Source organism: Nansenia antarctica (genome assembly GCF_963989245.1).
Source record: "Nansenia antarctica genome assembly, chromosome: 7".
NCBI classification, from domain to species: domain Eukaryota; kingdom Metazoa; phylum Chordata; class Actinopteri; order Argentiniformes; family Microstomatidae; genus Nansenia; species Nansenia antarctica.
This window is the reverse complement of record NC_137677.1, coordinates 65,120,420-65,133,520: the sequence shown is the minus strand read 5'-3', so window position 1 is coordinate 65,133,520 and position 13,101 is coordinate 65,120,420. Positions and strand designations below refer to the sequence as shown.

Below are 13,101 nucleotides of genomic sequence, written 5' to 3'. Positions count from 1 at the left end.
CCCCGGACTCACCTTCATCGTGATCGTGTGTTGTGCTTTAACAGAACCACTGTTTTGAAAACTATTTGGAACCTTTTGCAAAAAAACAAAGACAAGGTTTTAACTTAAATTGAGTTATTAGAAAAACGTTATATCCTTTGGTTTTGCTGTCTGGCTGGATGGAAGATGTGGTATCCACGGTCAGGTCAAATTCACTAGGTGTGTGTGCGTTCGGGGGGGGTAATCCACCGGCACTGAGGACGTTCTAGTCTGGTCTAGTAAATGGCTGCAGGCGTCTGTCTGGTCAAAGTAAAGTCTAGAGTCTAGAACATTCCTGCAAGACAGCAAAGACAAAGGGAACAAAAAAACCTGATTAGAGGCGTAACTGGACGGGCGCAAGAAGAGTGACATGACACACACTTAATGCAGAGCCTCTAAAACTTCAGACTTAGCCTCTGAGAGTGACAGAAAATAAAAACACAGAAAGAACGTTGTTCAAATGACTTTATTGAACGCACTTAGAAGCCAGAGGTAACTGAAAGGGTTGCATGGTGGTTACATAGATTGACAAATATAAATCTTTAAGCAGCATTTACTGTACATAAGACACAACATATCCCCAGGACAGTTTATTTTGTATACATCAACAGTGTTTAAACTTTGATTAGCATGTGTTAAATGACAAGGATAAAGATACTACTGGACTAAAGCCTTCAGTCAATTTCTGATTATGATGTTTTGCAGTAACTTTCACTCTCTCTCTCTCTCTCTCTCTCTCTCTCTCTCTCTCTCTCTCTCTCTCTCTCTCTCTCTCTCTCTCTCTAATCGCCTAATCTTTTAAGTCTATGATAACCTCAAAAAGAGAGCCATGTCCCTTTAAATGTTACAATGAATACTTACAATGTTATACAATGTTATTAAGTTGAGTCTCTTTAAACCAAAAGTCTATTGACTCAGACTGTGGAAAAACAAACATGTTTATGCTGGGGTTTTTTGTTTTTGCTTCACCACAGGGGGTGTCTGAGTCTGAGTCGGTTATAAGCCTGAAAAGTCATAATCCAAATTCTAATTTATCATTTCTCAAATATCTTTTTTTAGATCCAAATATTTGCCAAAATGTCATTTCTAAAAAGAGATGTCATTGTGCGTAACTTGTGGAAAAAAGCATAACTTTTTTTTAATCATGGACCTCTATCCCAGAATGCACCAGGGTATCTTGTGGTTCCTCAAATTAAACAAACACATGGCAGGTGGCAGGGCCTTTTGAATTAGTCTTCCAATCTGTCAGGGAGGCGGAATCAGTCTCAGCTTTCAAACCCAGGCTACAAACACACTTTTTTGCCACATCTTTCTCATGGGAGTTGTACCTCTTAGATGTGACAGCAGCTGGTGAAAGTGGGAACAAGTCCGACCAAATGTTCCAACATTGTTTAAAATCAATGACACACATACATGTGTGTCATTGATTTTCAACAACGTTGACATTTATTTACATTTTTCAGAATAAAAGTCAGAACATTTTGATTGGTTACTGACATGTTGTTTTTCCACTTTCACCAGCTGCTGTCATTACACACTTAAACCGTACATCCCTGTTGTTGTTTTTTTTTTTTTTTACATGCAAAGACTTATTTGCACAAACACATAGTACTGATACTCGCTCCACCAGGGTAAGCCTGGGGGGGGAACTGAACTCACAGCGACCCTTTACTGTAACACACCCTTCCATTCACAGGTTTTGTATTTGTTATGTTGTGAGTTTAGAATGATAAGGTTCTATCTCCGTTTAGAATGAGAAGGTTCTATCTCCGTTTAGAATGATAAGGTTCTATCTCTGTTTAGAATGATAAGGTTCTATCATTGAGAATCAAGGACCCCAATTGAAATAAGCCAGTGGCTTTCTTGGGGTTTTATCCTGTTAGTTGACCTTGTATGTAATATGTACTTTCATGTACCTACTTCTGCAAATCTTCTAATAAAGTTTTCAATCAATTTTCAATCAATCTCCGTTTAGAATGATAAGGTTCTATCTCAGTTTAGAATGATAAGGTTCTATCTCCGTTTAGAATGATAAGGTTCTATCTCCGTTTAGAATGATAAGGTTCTATCTCTGTTTAGAATGATAAGGTTCTATCTCCGTTTAGAATGATAAGGTTCTATCTCCGTTTAGAATGATAAGATTCTATCTCTGTTTAGAATGATACGGTTCTATCTCTGTTTAGAATGATACGGTTCTATCTCTGTTTAGAATGATAAGGTTCTATCTCCGTTTAGAATGATAAGGTTCCATCTCCGTTTAGAATGATAAGGTTCTATCTCCGTTTAGAATGATAAGGTTCTATCTCCGTTTAGAATTATAAGGTTCTATCTCCGTTTAGAATGATAAGGTTCTATCTCTGTTTAGAATGATAAGGTTCTATCTCCGTTTAGAATGATAAGGTTCTATCTCCGTTTAGAATGATAAGGTTCTATCTCCGTTTAGAATGATAAGGTTCTATCTCCGTTTAGAATTATAAGGTTCTATCTCCGTTTAGAATGATACGGTTCTATCTCCGTTTAGAATGATAAGGTTCTATCTCCGTTTAGAATGATAAGGTTCTATCTCCGTTTAGAATGATAAGGTTCTATCTCCGTTTAGAATGATAAGGTTCTATCTCCGTTTAGAATGATAAGGTTCTATCTCCGTTTAGAATGATAAGGTTCTATCTCCGTTTAGAATGATAAGGTTCTATCTCCGTTTAGAATGATAAGGTTCTATCTCCGTTTAGAATGATAAGGTTCTATCTCCGTTTAGAATGATAAGGTTCTATCTCCGTTTAGGGTAGTTCAGAGATATTGAGCGTCAAAGTTTTTACATTCCATTATGTTTTGTGAGATGGAACCTTTGTATTTTATGAATTACTAACTCAAAAATGTCAACATTTTTAAAATAACACCACACAGGCATTAATAAACACCTAATGGATCAGATTATGTAAAAAACTCAATTTTGACAGATATGGAGATAGAACCTTATAATTCTAACATCACAATGTACTTTATTTATATACAAAAGAAAATGGATTCTATGCCATCTGTATTTTATTTTTTTACTTATTTTGACTTTGTCTTCTTGTACTTTTGTATTACATGTCCTGTACAGTGTGTTGTTAAACTTCAGATAAAATAAAATGCATGATCAATTCAAATAAACTAGAAACTAAATAAACTATAAATATAAAGAAGCCTAAAGAGTAGTTTATGTTACTTCATTACATCATCATAATCACAAGTAGGCTAACATCATGCATTGTCATCAACATCATCATTCCCCGACCTCCGTAGCTCATGTTATGTATCCCCAAGGCACCTGACAAATCTTCCACATAGAAGACGAGAAGAGAAAGAGAAGAGAAGGTAAAAGTAAGAGAAAATCAGAGCGGTCATCTTATAATTTAAATTTAATTTAGCTTGCATCAACCCTCTCTGCCGCTATCATAACTGACCATAACAATAACCTCGACACCTTAAAGAGAGTCAAAGATCTTCTATGGTCCATCCGACCGGCATGCTCCAATAACAATCACCCTGTTTGTCTACCGGCACACAGAAGTCATTCTTCACGTTGATTGTTTACATATTTTAGCCATTTCAGAGCTCGCCACGTGCTGGCCGAGACCCAGCCCCCCGCCCCATCGCCACCCCCCGCCCCATCGCCACCCCCCTGCCCCATCGCCACCCCCCTCTGAAAGAAGCCTTTGTTTTTTAGTTCTTCTCATCCAGTGTTCAGTGCTGTGAAGTGCCACTGACAGACCCTGGCTCTTAAACTGAACGGACCTTTTGCCCTCGACAACTAATACAATGAGGCTGAAATCAAAGCAAAGCTCACAATTCAATTAAGAATTGATCAAATTCTACTATTGCACAGGCTACTATGCAATTATTTAATCCGTTTTGCTGGCTTTTCTTGAGAGAGGAGAAAAAAGACTCACAGAACGGAAGCACAGAGTGGTGACATTTTGTCATTCACAGTCACTATTTTGGAAAAGTATATATCTAGGACTAAAGCAATTCTCAATACAATGTGTCAAAGGATTGTTTGACTCACAGACAACCAACCAGCTTTCTGTAGTCGGAGGGTCTACTTCCCTGATCTTGAATTGAGATAACTGGTTGTTCATGTCAGACTTTAATTCATTGCACTTTCATTTCATTCAAGGAAATGCATCACTTTCTTTGAGAGCCTGTAACTACCTCCAAACTGCACGCAGACACAGACACATTCTATCCATGAGTGCATCTGAGACTCTGGGTACTAGCTACGCAGAAAAAAGTAAATTAGCAAATTGTCTTGTGAAACTAACTATCCCTTTAATAATTGAGATGGTGCCAAGGGGATTAACCTGACCTTTTGACCTGATACCGGTGAGAGGCGTGGATAGGGGCTGTGGAGTCAACCCCAACCCCCACCATCCAACCTAACCCTAACCCTAACCCTAACCCTAACCCTAAACCCTAACCCTAACCCTAACCCTAAACCCACCATCCAACCTAACCCTTACCCTAACCCTAACCCCATCACCATCCAACCCAGACGCGCATCGCTGTAAGCCAGGGAACCTTCTGGATGAACAGCCATAGGATAGAGGCGCGTCTACTGGTGCGCACTTGCGAGGAGCGTGTCTGCGATTTAACGCACTGGATCAATTCACCCACCACATAACATAACTGTAAGAATCATTTCAAGCAACTAGATTATGCCCTAAAACAAATATATGAGATCATGTAAAAAAAAAAAAAAAAAAATCTCTCTGATCTGATGACGCATTCTGAGATGAGATGTCTTCTTTATTAACACGGTGCGTGTGTGTAGTAATCATGATGTCATGATGATAGCATCCTAAGTCTACTAATTCATACTAGTCTACTAAAACTGCTTCTAAAAAACATCCCAGAAATGCACGTAGCTGCTCTGTAGCCTAGACGTACGTCACACCAAGAACAAAGACCTATAACACAACCGAACGGCACAAGAGCTGAACTCACCATTCAGATTAGGATCAATAAAACCCAGTCAAAAGGCTGTTATTACAATGTCAATCCTCAAAGAACATGCGAGGATTAAGGATGTGGATTCGTTTCCTCCTTGGCCGGTTAATGTCCCTTTCTCTCTCCGGTGTGGGGGTCTTCCAGAGGCGCGCTGCTGGTGGGAGAGGCTGTAGGTTTCCACTACCTCCAGGTTAGTGATTTTTCTTTTTTTTCTTTTTTCTTTAACCGTTTATGAATTTGTCTTTGTATCATATGACTTAAAAATCCTCCAGTCTGTCTATGCGACAATGAGACGGATGCTACGGGTCTTTATAAGCGGCATCTTTCCTGGTTCCCGCCCTCATCCTCCACGTGTTATGTACGACACGCCCAGTGCCCAGGGGCTCAAAACATTCACGCCCATTTTTGTCTTAATTCTCATTTTCTATTTACAGTTATTTGGTTTTGGACCCACACACACAACTCTAAGAGTTCCATAAGCGTAGATCATGCAACCGATGACATGGATCATACATAGACCTTCCCTTTATTGTCCTCAGTCACCCAAGGACAGTCAGTCTCGCAGGTGTCTTGCAAGGCGACTTAACTTGTTGCTGAAATGGAAAAGGCCAGAAAAAACACATGTTGTCTGATTAGCTGACAGGCAGGGGACTCCAGTAGGTTAATCTGATTTGTGGGGGTGGCCCTACTAATAACAGAAGAAACTAATCTTTAGTTAATCTTTAAAGTTTTTCTTCTGGTTCTTTCTAAAGCTGTATCAGCTCATTGAGTCTGGAGGATTTAAACTGTAGCCTGGATGCCTTTGATGCTGACGTTGTGTTGTTTAGTTGGAAACTTTGTGAATAGTGTACGTACAGTCTCGTTGACTGAAACACTGCGATGTTTAAAGCATGACATGATGTGTCAGGGGGGAGGCTGGTGGAGGTAGGAATCGGAGGACATCAGGTGATGATGTGATGCATTGGAATGGAATAAGGAATGGTATCAAACACGTGTTGACGTGACAGGGTGCAGGAAAAGGCATGGGATGTGATTGGATGGTTGGAGAGGAGGTCAGTGAACAGCTTCTATTCTCTGCTATGATCATCAGGCCGGTGCAGACAGACAGGAAAGTTGGGGAATCATTGCTTGAGGCCGGGGTCAGGGGTCAACACCCCAACGCCCCTTCCCCAGGATACACCTGACCTACTGCCCATACAAAAGGGGAGGCTGGCCGAGGTAGAAATCAGAGGTTTATTGCTCAATGTAATGCATGAAATGTAATGAGAAATGGTATCAAACACATTTCAGTGTTTCATGCATTACAATGAGCCCAGCCTCCGTTTTCTACCACCATCAGCCTCCCCTGGCGTACAGTATTGCATAGCCTAGGTGTACACTGACCGGCGGCTTGTGTATTTTACATTACATGAGTAACGTATGTTAATATGTTAATATTCGAATAGGATGACATACAGTATTGCATAGCATAGGTGTACACGTACACTGGTGGCTTGTGTAATTGCTACACACAGCTATTATATTAGGCAGTTGCAGTTATTTGTGGTTTTCCCAGTACGCTCAGATGACAATGTTATCTACTTTACATGCAGGCAGTTGCATTATCACGGTAAGAGCAGCCAGGTATCTGTCCACAGAGCATGGCAGGATGCAAATGCTGATGACACAGCGTGTGATACATACCATAATAACTTTGGTACCACCTAACAGTTGGGATACAGAGAGTATTTTGCAACAGAGGTCAAAGAAAATCATCATCAATCATTCTTTGGAGAGAGGTCAATGTGGGCCTGGATTGTGAACTAATGTAATAAAACTATTTTCTATTTAAAGTACATTCTCAACTGTCATTCTTATGCCAGGGACCTATATGGTGGGTGTAACATGTATGAAAATGAGCTATACAGTTATTTGCTCTTGCACAATATTACGCATTGTAGGTCTACTGCGTGGAGGCTGGACGATTTATTTTATTCTCTGTTTTTCTTTCAATCATAAAGCGAATTAGTTGGAGCAAGAATCCATAATAAGACTCGAGCGTCACACGTTCAAGATAATAGTTCAAGGGCGTATTTAATTAAAATGCAATTTTTTATGAGATCCAATTTTTATGAGAATCTCACAGAATAAGTAGCAACACGAGAGGAGGTTATATGTGACAATGTCTATCGACGAAATCGACGACATAAATAGCCTGTCTGACTTCTAGGACTGTAAATTTCCATTCACTTTTAACTGGGGGGGCAAGTACATTTCCACTACATCTCTACAAACTACACCTCCCAGAATGCATTGTTGTTGTTGGACATTTATGCGCATCTCTTCCGCGCAGCCATGCGCAGACGATTTTGACCTACACACAGTCACAGGAGAAAATGGCAGCGTTGGGACTGGGGATGCAGGTATGACTTTTATAAAAACCACTAATGTTCTAACATCTTACATCTCTGGGTTTGATTCAGAATGACATTAGGTTATAGATGTTCCTCTATTGGACATGTGACATGTGTTCGTGCTTTGTAGAGGCTGTTTAAACGCACTTACACACCAGCCAACCAGGCCTTCTGTGCGCGCATGAACTTGACAAAAACGACCATATAACATGTGTCTTATATATATATATATATGATATCTATCATAACATTTGTCTCTTTGCATTGTTTGAGTTAACGTTTGTGTCCTCCAAAATATAGCAGCCAGCTAGCAACATTATGGGTTATATTTTAGGTAGAAATAACTTTGGAATTAGCAAATGTTATCTAGCTAACAAACCCGAAGCTGTAGCGTTAGCAGCTGTCAGAAGGACCACAGGACCTCTATCAGGAAGAGTTGTAGATGACCGTGGGACACCATTTCATTTAATTTAATTTCAAACCTTTATTTAAAACTCGATAGGCACTGAGGTCACCCTCATTTACAGTGACGTCGAGTGTACAATAGAATAGTGAGCAAGACAGGATTAAAGGAAAAAAAGAAAAAACTAAAAACAATTGCAATTATTAGAATACAGTTTTTGCACCAGGAGTTGGCAGGTAGAGGCAGAGGGGAGGACCTCCAACCGGAGAGTTTGCTGCAGAGTGTTCCATGTATTAGGGGCATCAATAAAAAAAAATGATGACCGTGCCCGTGGACACCAAAAGATACAGAAGATACAGAATTGTTTTATCTCTATGTGGTTGACGCATTAACGTCACTGTTGTGTTTCTGACATTCCTTCTCTTTCAGCAGGTGCGTCAGTTCAGCACTTCTCTGGTGCGGCCAGCCTCCAGGCTGATCAAGGTAAGGTCATGTCAGACCTGCAAGATGAGTCGTTGAGTAGGTTTGTTTTCTATCTTGACCTACTACGATTCTAAGGATCTGCAACAAGCTGCAATTGTCAGTGCTACTGATTTCAATCATGGTCATGTTGGAAAAATACTAGTGGAAGTATGCTGTTTTTATAAGGCTCTCTGTTGGTGAAAGGTTAGCATACATAGCCGAGAGTTGGGAAGATAGTTCATGACATGTCATTGCTATGGTAATAATGCAATCATATTCATGACATGTCCTCTTGCTGTCCTCTAGGCCCCCATCCAGGTCTATGGGGTCGAAGGCCGCTACGCCACAGCCCTGTTCTCTGCCGCCAGCAAGCAGAAGAATCTGGACAAAGTGGAGCAGGAGCTGGGCCGTGTGTCGGTGAGTTATAACCTCCAGCCGACCTGTCTGTGTCGCCGTCTCTCTAATAAAGACCACAAGCCTTTCTCTACCTGAGTCTCTTGAATGAATGAATGAATGAATGAATGAATGGTCTTTATTGTCATTAATACAGTACAGGTACCATACAACGAAATTTAGGAGGGGGGGCTCCCCTGGTGCTAGGAAAAAAGACTAAAAACAAGAGGGCCAAGGGTAAAATAAAAAAGAGAAAAGAGCTGGTTGACATAAATAAAGGCTATGTACACTATCTACTATACTACTATACTATACAATAAAACACTGTGCTGTACTCTATGCTATGCTATAAATATCCTAACTTTTCCTATATCTGAACCTTGTGTACACATGGGTTGTCATATTGCACATAATATTCGTTGCACATTCATTAAAGCCTTGGTAAATCATAAAACGACTTTCTCTTGAGCACCATCTGTGGCTTCATAATATTGACCTTTGTTAGATTCCGATAGTATTTCACTGTTAGGTCTTAGTGGGATTTCTTTATAATATAAATCTGTGCGTCATTACTCTATCACACTCAGCTGTTGTCTGTCGTGTTTAGGAGATGGTCTCTGCATCAGGCAGTCTGACTGGCAGTCGGCACTAAGCACCGGCCTTGGGTGTCTTGCAGGCTGGCGTCAGGCTGGCTGATGTTGATTATGACGATGTAACAACGGTGATCCAGTGCTCATCTGACTCCCAGGGTATTTAAACCATCCTGGGCCAGAGTGTGATAGTCAGAATGCTGGACGTGCTGAAGAAGCTATGATCTGTTCTAAATAAATCTTATAGTACTCATTCCGACCCGTGTTGATATTCTATTCCTTGTCAAATCGTGTCTGCTGCACACCTAATCTACCCTGAGATGACACAACACATTTAAGATCACAGATCCTCAATAGATTGATCCATTACATCATATTACTGACAAGAAGATTCTTCACCTTCTACTCCTTCACCTAATGCAGCAATAACACTACAACTCCTCCTCCGGCTGGCTCCATCTGAATTACCCCTCAAGGATCAATAAATGATCTATCTACCTATCTATCTACCTACCTATCTATCTAATGTTTCCCTCCCTCTTCTCTCCACCAGCTTCTGATTAAGGACCCTAAGATGGCGAGCATCGTGATGAACCCGTGTGTGAAGCGCAGCCTCAAGCTGAAGATCTTCGGTGACGCCCTGAACAAGGCCAACCTCTCCCCTATCACCATTAACCTCATCAGTAAGTCTCCCGGGCCAAACAATCACATTGTGAATGTGAGAGGCAAAGTTTCTCAGCTCCATTCCTGAGGACCATGGGATTAATGATCAGTTTATCAGGTGTTTTAAGTGCTCTGGGTTCAAACACAATTCAAAATTCTGGACGGAGGGAGGGAGCAGTATGTAGTGTGGGTGCCAATATGCATGAAAGAACGTCAAACTTAATTGCCGCTCCAAATGAAATGTGGTGCAAATCTGGTCAACCCAAGGCTGACTGGAAAGTAATTGTTTTTGCTCTCCCCCACACAGAGGTGTTGGCAGACAACGGTCGCCTGACAATCACCAAAGCTGTCATCGGCGCATTTGGCAAAATGATGAGCGCTCACCGTGGGGAGGTCAGCTGCTCAGTCACTACCGCACAGGTGAAGTGCCCCCCACACACACACACACACACACACGCACACACACACACACACACACACACATACTGTGGTTGTCAATACAAGTTATCAATACAAGAGCAATACTGTATATTAGTTCTTATAGTGGCACCCCAAATTAAAGTGTTTACAGTTTAGATTTGTCACTGAGTAAGTGTGGAGAACCACCCTATGTGGCCTGTGTGTTCATTGTATATTGTGTCTGTGTGTGTGTGTGTGTGTGTGTGTGTGTGTGTGTGACAGCCCCTGGATGAGGCTAGCTTGGCAGATCTGAAGGTCGCTCTGAACGGCTTCCTGGCGAAGGGAGAGACCATCAAACTAGAGACCAAGGTGAGAACATACACTGGAAAGGGGGATCGGTGCGCTCGACTCACTACAAAACAAAATATCTTTAGGGAGCACAGTCAGAAGGATACTTGAAGAAACGTGCATTCGCTACACTCACTATTGTAGTTCTGGTTCATAGTTCAGCAGCAGGGAGCTTCTGGAGGGGTGTCCAGAAATATAGCCCGGGTGAGCCCCTCAACCAGGTCTCGGGGTGGTAAAAGGGTAGCCCCTCGGCCCCGAGCCTGGTGGAGTGGAGAGGAAAACAACTACCCATACGCCGAAGAAGAAGAAGCAGGGAACAAACGCTTTTTGGCTTTTACCTTACCTTACCTTTTTACCTTACCTTACCTGTTTGGAGAATGTACAGCAGTCACTGGTTTATAAACTACTATTATGTACAATACTATGGTACCCCCATAGAATTAAATCAAATTGAGTGTTTTGGAGAACAAAAGACAGTCACTCCTAATTCCTAATTTAAGCCTCTAGGGCACTCCATCTGCAAGCACTTTTTCCAATACCTCCTCCTGCAATAATAATCCATCCCTAGCCCCCCCTCTCTGATATATATACAGGTGTAACTAAAAAAAATAGAATATCGTGCAAAAGTTCATTTATTTCAGTAATTCAACTTAAAGGGTTAAACTTAGATATTGTATAGACTCATTACATGCAAAGCGAGATATTTAAAGCCTTTATTTGTTATAAATTTGATGATTATGGCTTACAGCTTATGAAAACCCCAAATTAAATATCTCAGAAATGTTTAATATTACATGAATTCAATAAGAAAAGGATTTTAAATACAGAAATGTCAGCCCTCTGAAAAGTATAATCATGCGAAATCAGAGATTTTCAATGAGGACACTTTGTCTGGCGGGGGGCGGGGCGGCGTACAGATCTTTCTGTCATTCCCCGAAAGCTATGAATCTACCTTCAGGGTATCCACGGTGTCTTGAAAAGTATTAAAAGTTGATGAATCAATTTTGGGAAAATCAAGACCCTTAATAAGTATTTAAAAGTCTTATCACGATTTTATGAGGTCTTGAATTTTTTGAATTTTGAAATTAACCTCAAGATTCCCGTATATACCCTGAGTAGGTAACATAGACACGGCTGTTCTAGTGTCAACTGTCACTTAGATCCAACTGTCACTTAGATCCAACTGTCACTTTCAAATTAACCTCAAGATTCCTGTATACGCTGACCTTAAGACGACATAAACTAGCCATGAAGTATGCCAAGTGTCAGGCCATGGTAGACGTGACACCATGACTCCTAACTTCCTCATGTTGCTCTTGTGTTCTGTGATCTTCGTCTTCAGCTCTCCCTCTTTGTTTTCCGTTCATAAAACCCCCACACAGGGTTCCCACGGGTCCTTGAGAAATCCTTGAAAGTTTGTGAATTTGAGAGAAAAAAAAATCAGGCCTTAAAAGTTTTTGAAAATAGACATGGGTCATTGAAAGTGCTTGAATTCCCTTCTCTCTCTCTCTCTCTCTCTCTCTCTCTCTCTCTCTCTCTCTCTCTCTCTCTCTCTCTCTCTCTCTCTCTCTCAAAAAAAGAAAAAGAAGGCAAGAGACCATCTAGTGTTCACACAGTCAAGCCTCTCTTTTTAATTGTTTGTGAGCGGATAGTTCTTATTACCGGTATATAAATTCTCATCTACATCTGTCTCAAAAACTATGCCGTGTTGGGTCCTTGAATTTGAGGGAATTGAGTCTTGAAAGGTGCTTGAATTTGATTTGAGGTGTGGGAACCCTGCATACAGACATTTCAATAAATGGACCACACGCTTTGTTTTACGGATTATCCTTCCTGGTCCTTGAACAACACTGGTTCACACACACACACACACACACACACACACACACACACACACACACACACACACTGGTTCAAGGTGAAGGGAAGGATGACCTGTTCAACAAAGTCTGTGGTCTCTTTATTGAAATGTCTGTGTTGGCTTTTTCATACGTGCCAATGTACATGCTGTTTTGACTCCTGATATTCATTATGAACGGCTTTGAAGCGTCATGAATATGTTTATTAATCCGGCGCTGGCACAACGCATCCTGTTTAATGAGAATGTATTTGAACTGGGGCAGGTGAACTGAACTGAACTGTACTGTACGTAGCCTTGCACAGGGTTCGTACACAGCCTACGGTTGTCTTGTTTCCAACCTGTCTTCTCTCTCTCTTCCTAGTCTGACTCTGCCATCCTGGGCGGTATGATCGTCAGCATCGGGGACAAGTACGTGGACATGTCCACCAAGACAAAGATCACGAAACTGACCAAGATCATCCGAGATAACTAAGTCCCTTGTCCTGGCCTGGCCCCCCCACCCAACCAGAGACCACTGCTTCCTGGCATCTCTATAACGCTACAGCGTAAAAACCCTGTCTACTTGTTCATAATAAAATATTC

At 41.2% G+C, this 13,101-nt stretch overlaps 1 protein-coding gene across 2 annotated transcripts; it reads left to right on the top strand.

Moving 5' to 3' along the window:
• Positions 1-7,355: 7,355 nt before the first annotated feature.
• atp5po (ATP synthase peripheral stalk subunit OSCP) lies at positions 7,356-13,101 on the top strand. 2 transcript variants are annotated; one of them, XM_080537177.1, is made up of 7 exons: positions 7,356-7,409; positions 8,233-8,286; positions 8,572-8,682; positions 9,802-9,931; positions 10,219-10,331; positions 10,593-10,679; positions 12,881-13,101. In XM_080537177.1, exons 1-7 carry the CDS (start codon positions 7,383-7,385, stop codon positions 12,989-12,991), a joined length of 633 nt encoding a protein of 210 aa, XP_080393303.1. In that variant the 5' UTR covers positions 7,356-7,382; the 3' UTR covers positions 12,992-13,101. The 2 variants fall into 2 exon arrangements, with proteins under 2 accessions (XP_080393303.1, XP_080393304.1); XM_080537178.1 differs by having other exon boundaries at positions 7,360-7,409; positions 8,236-8,286.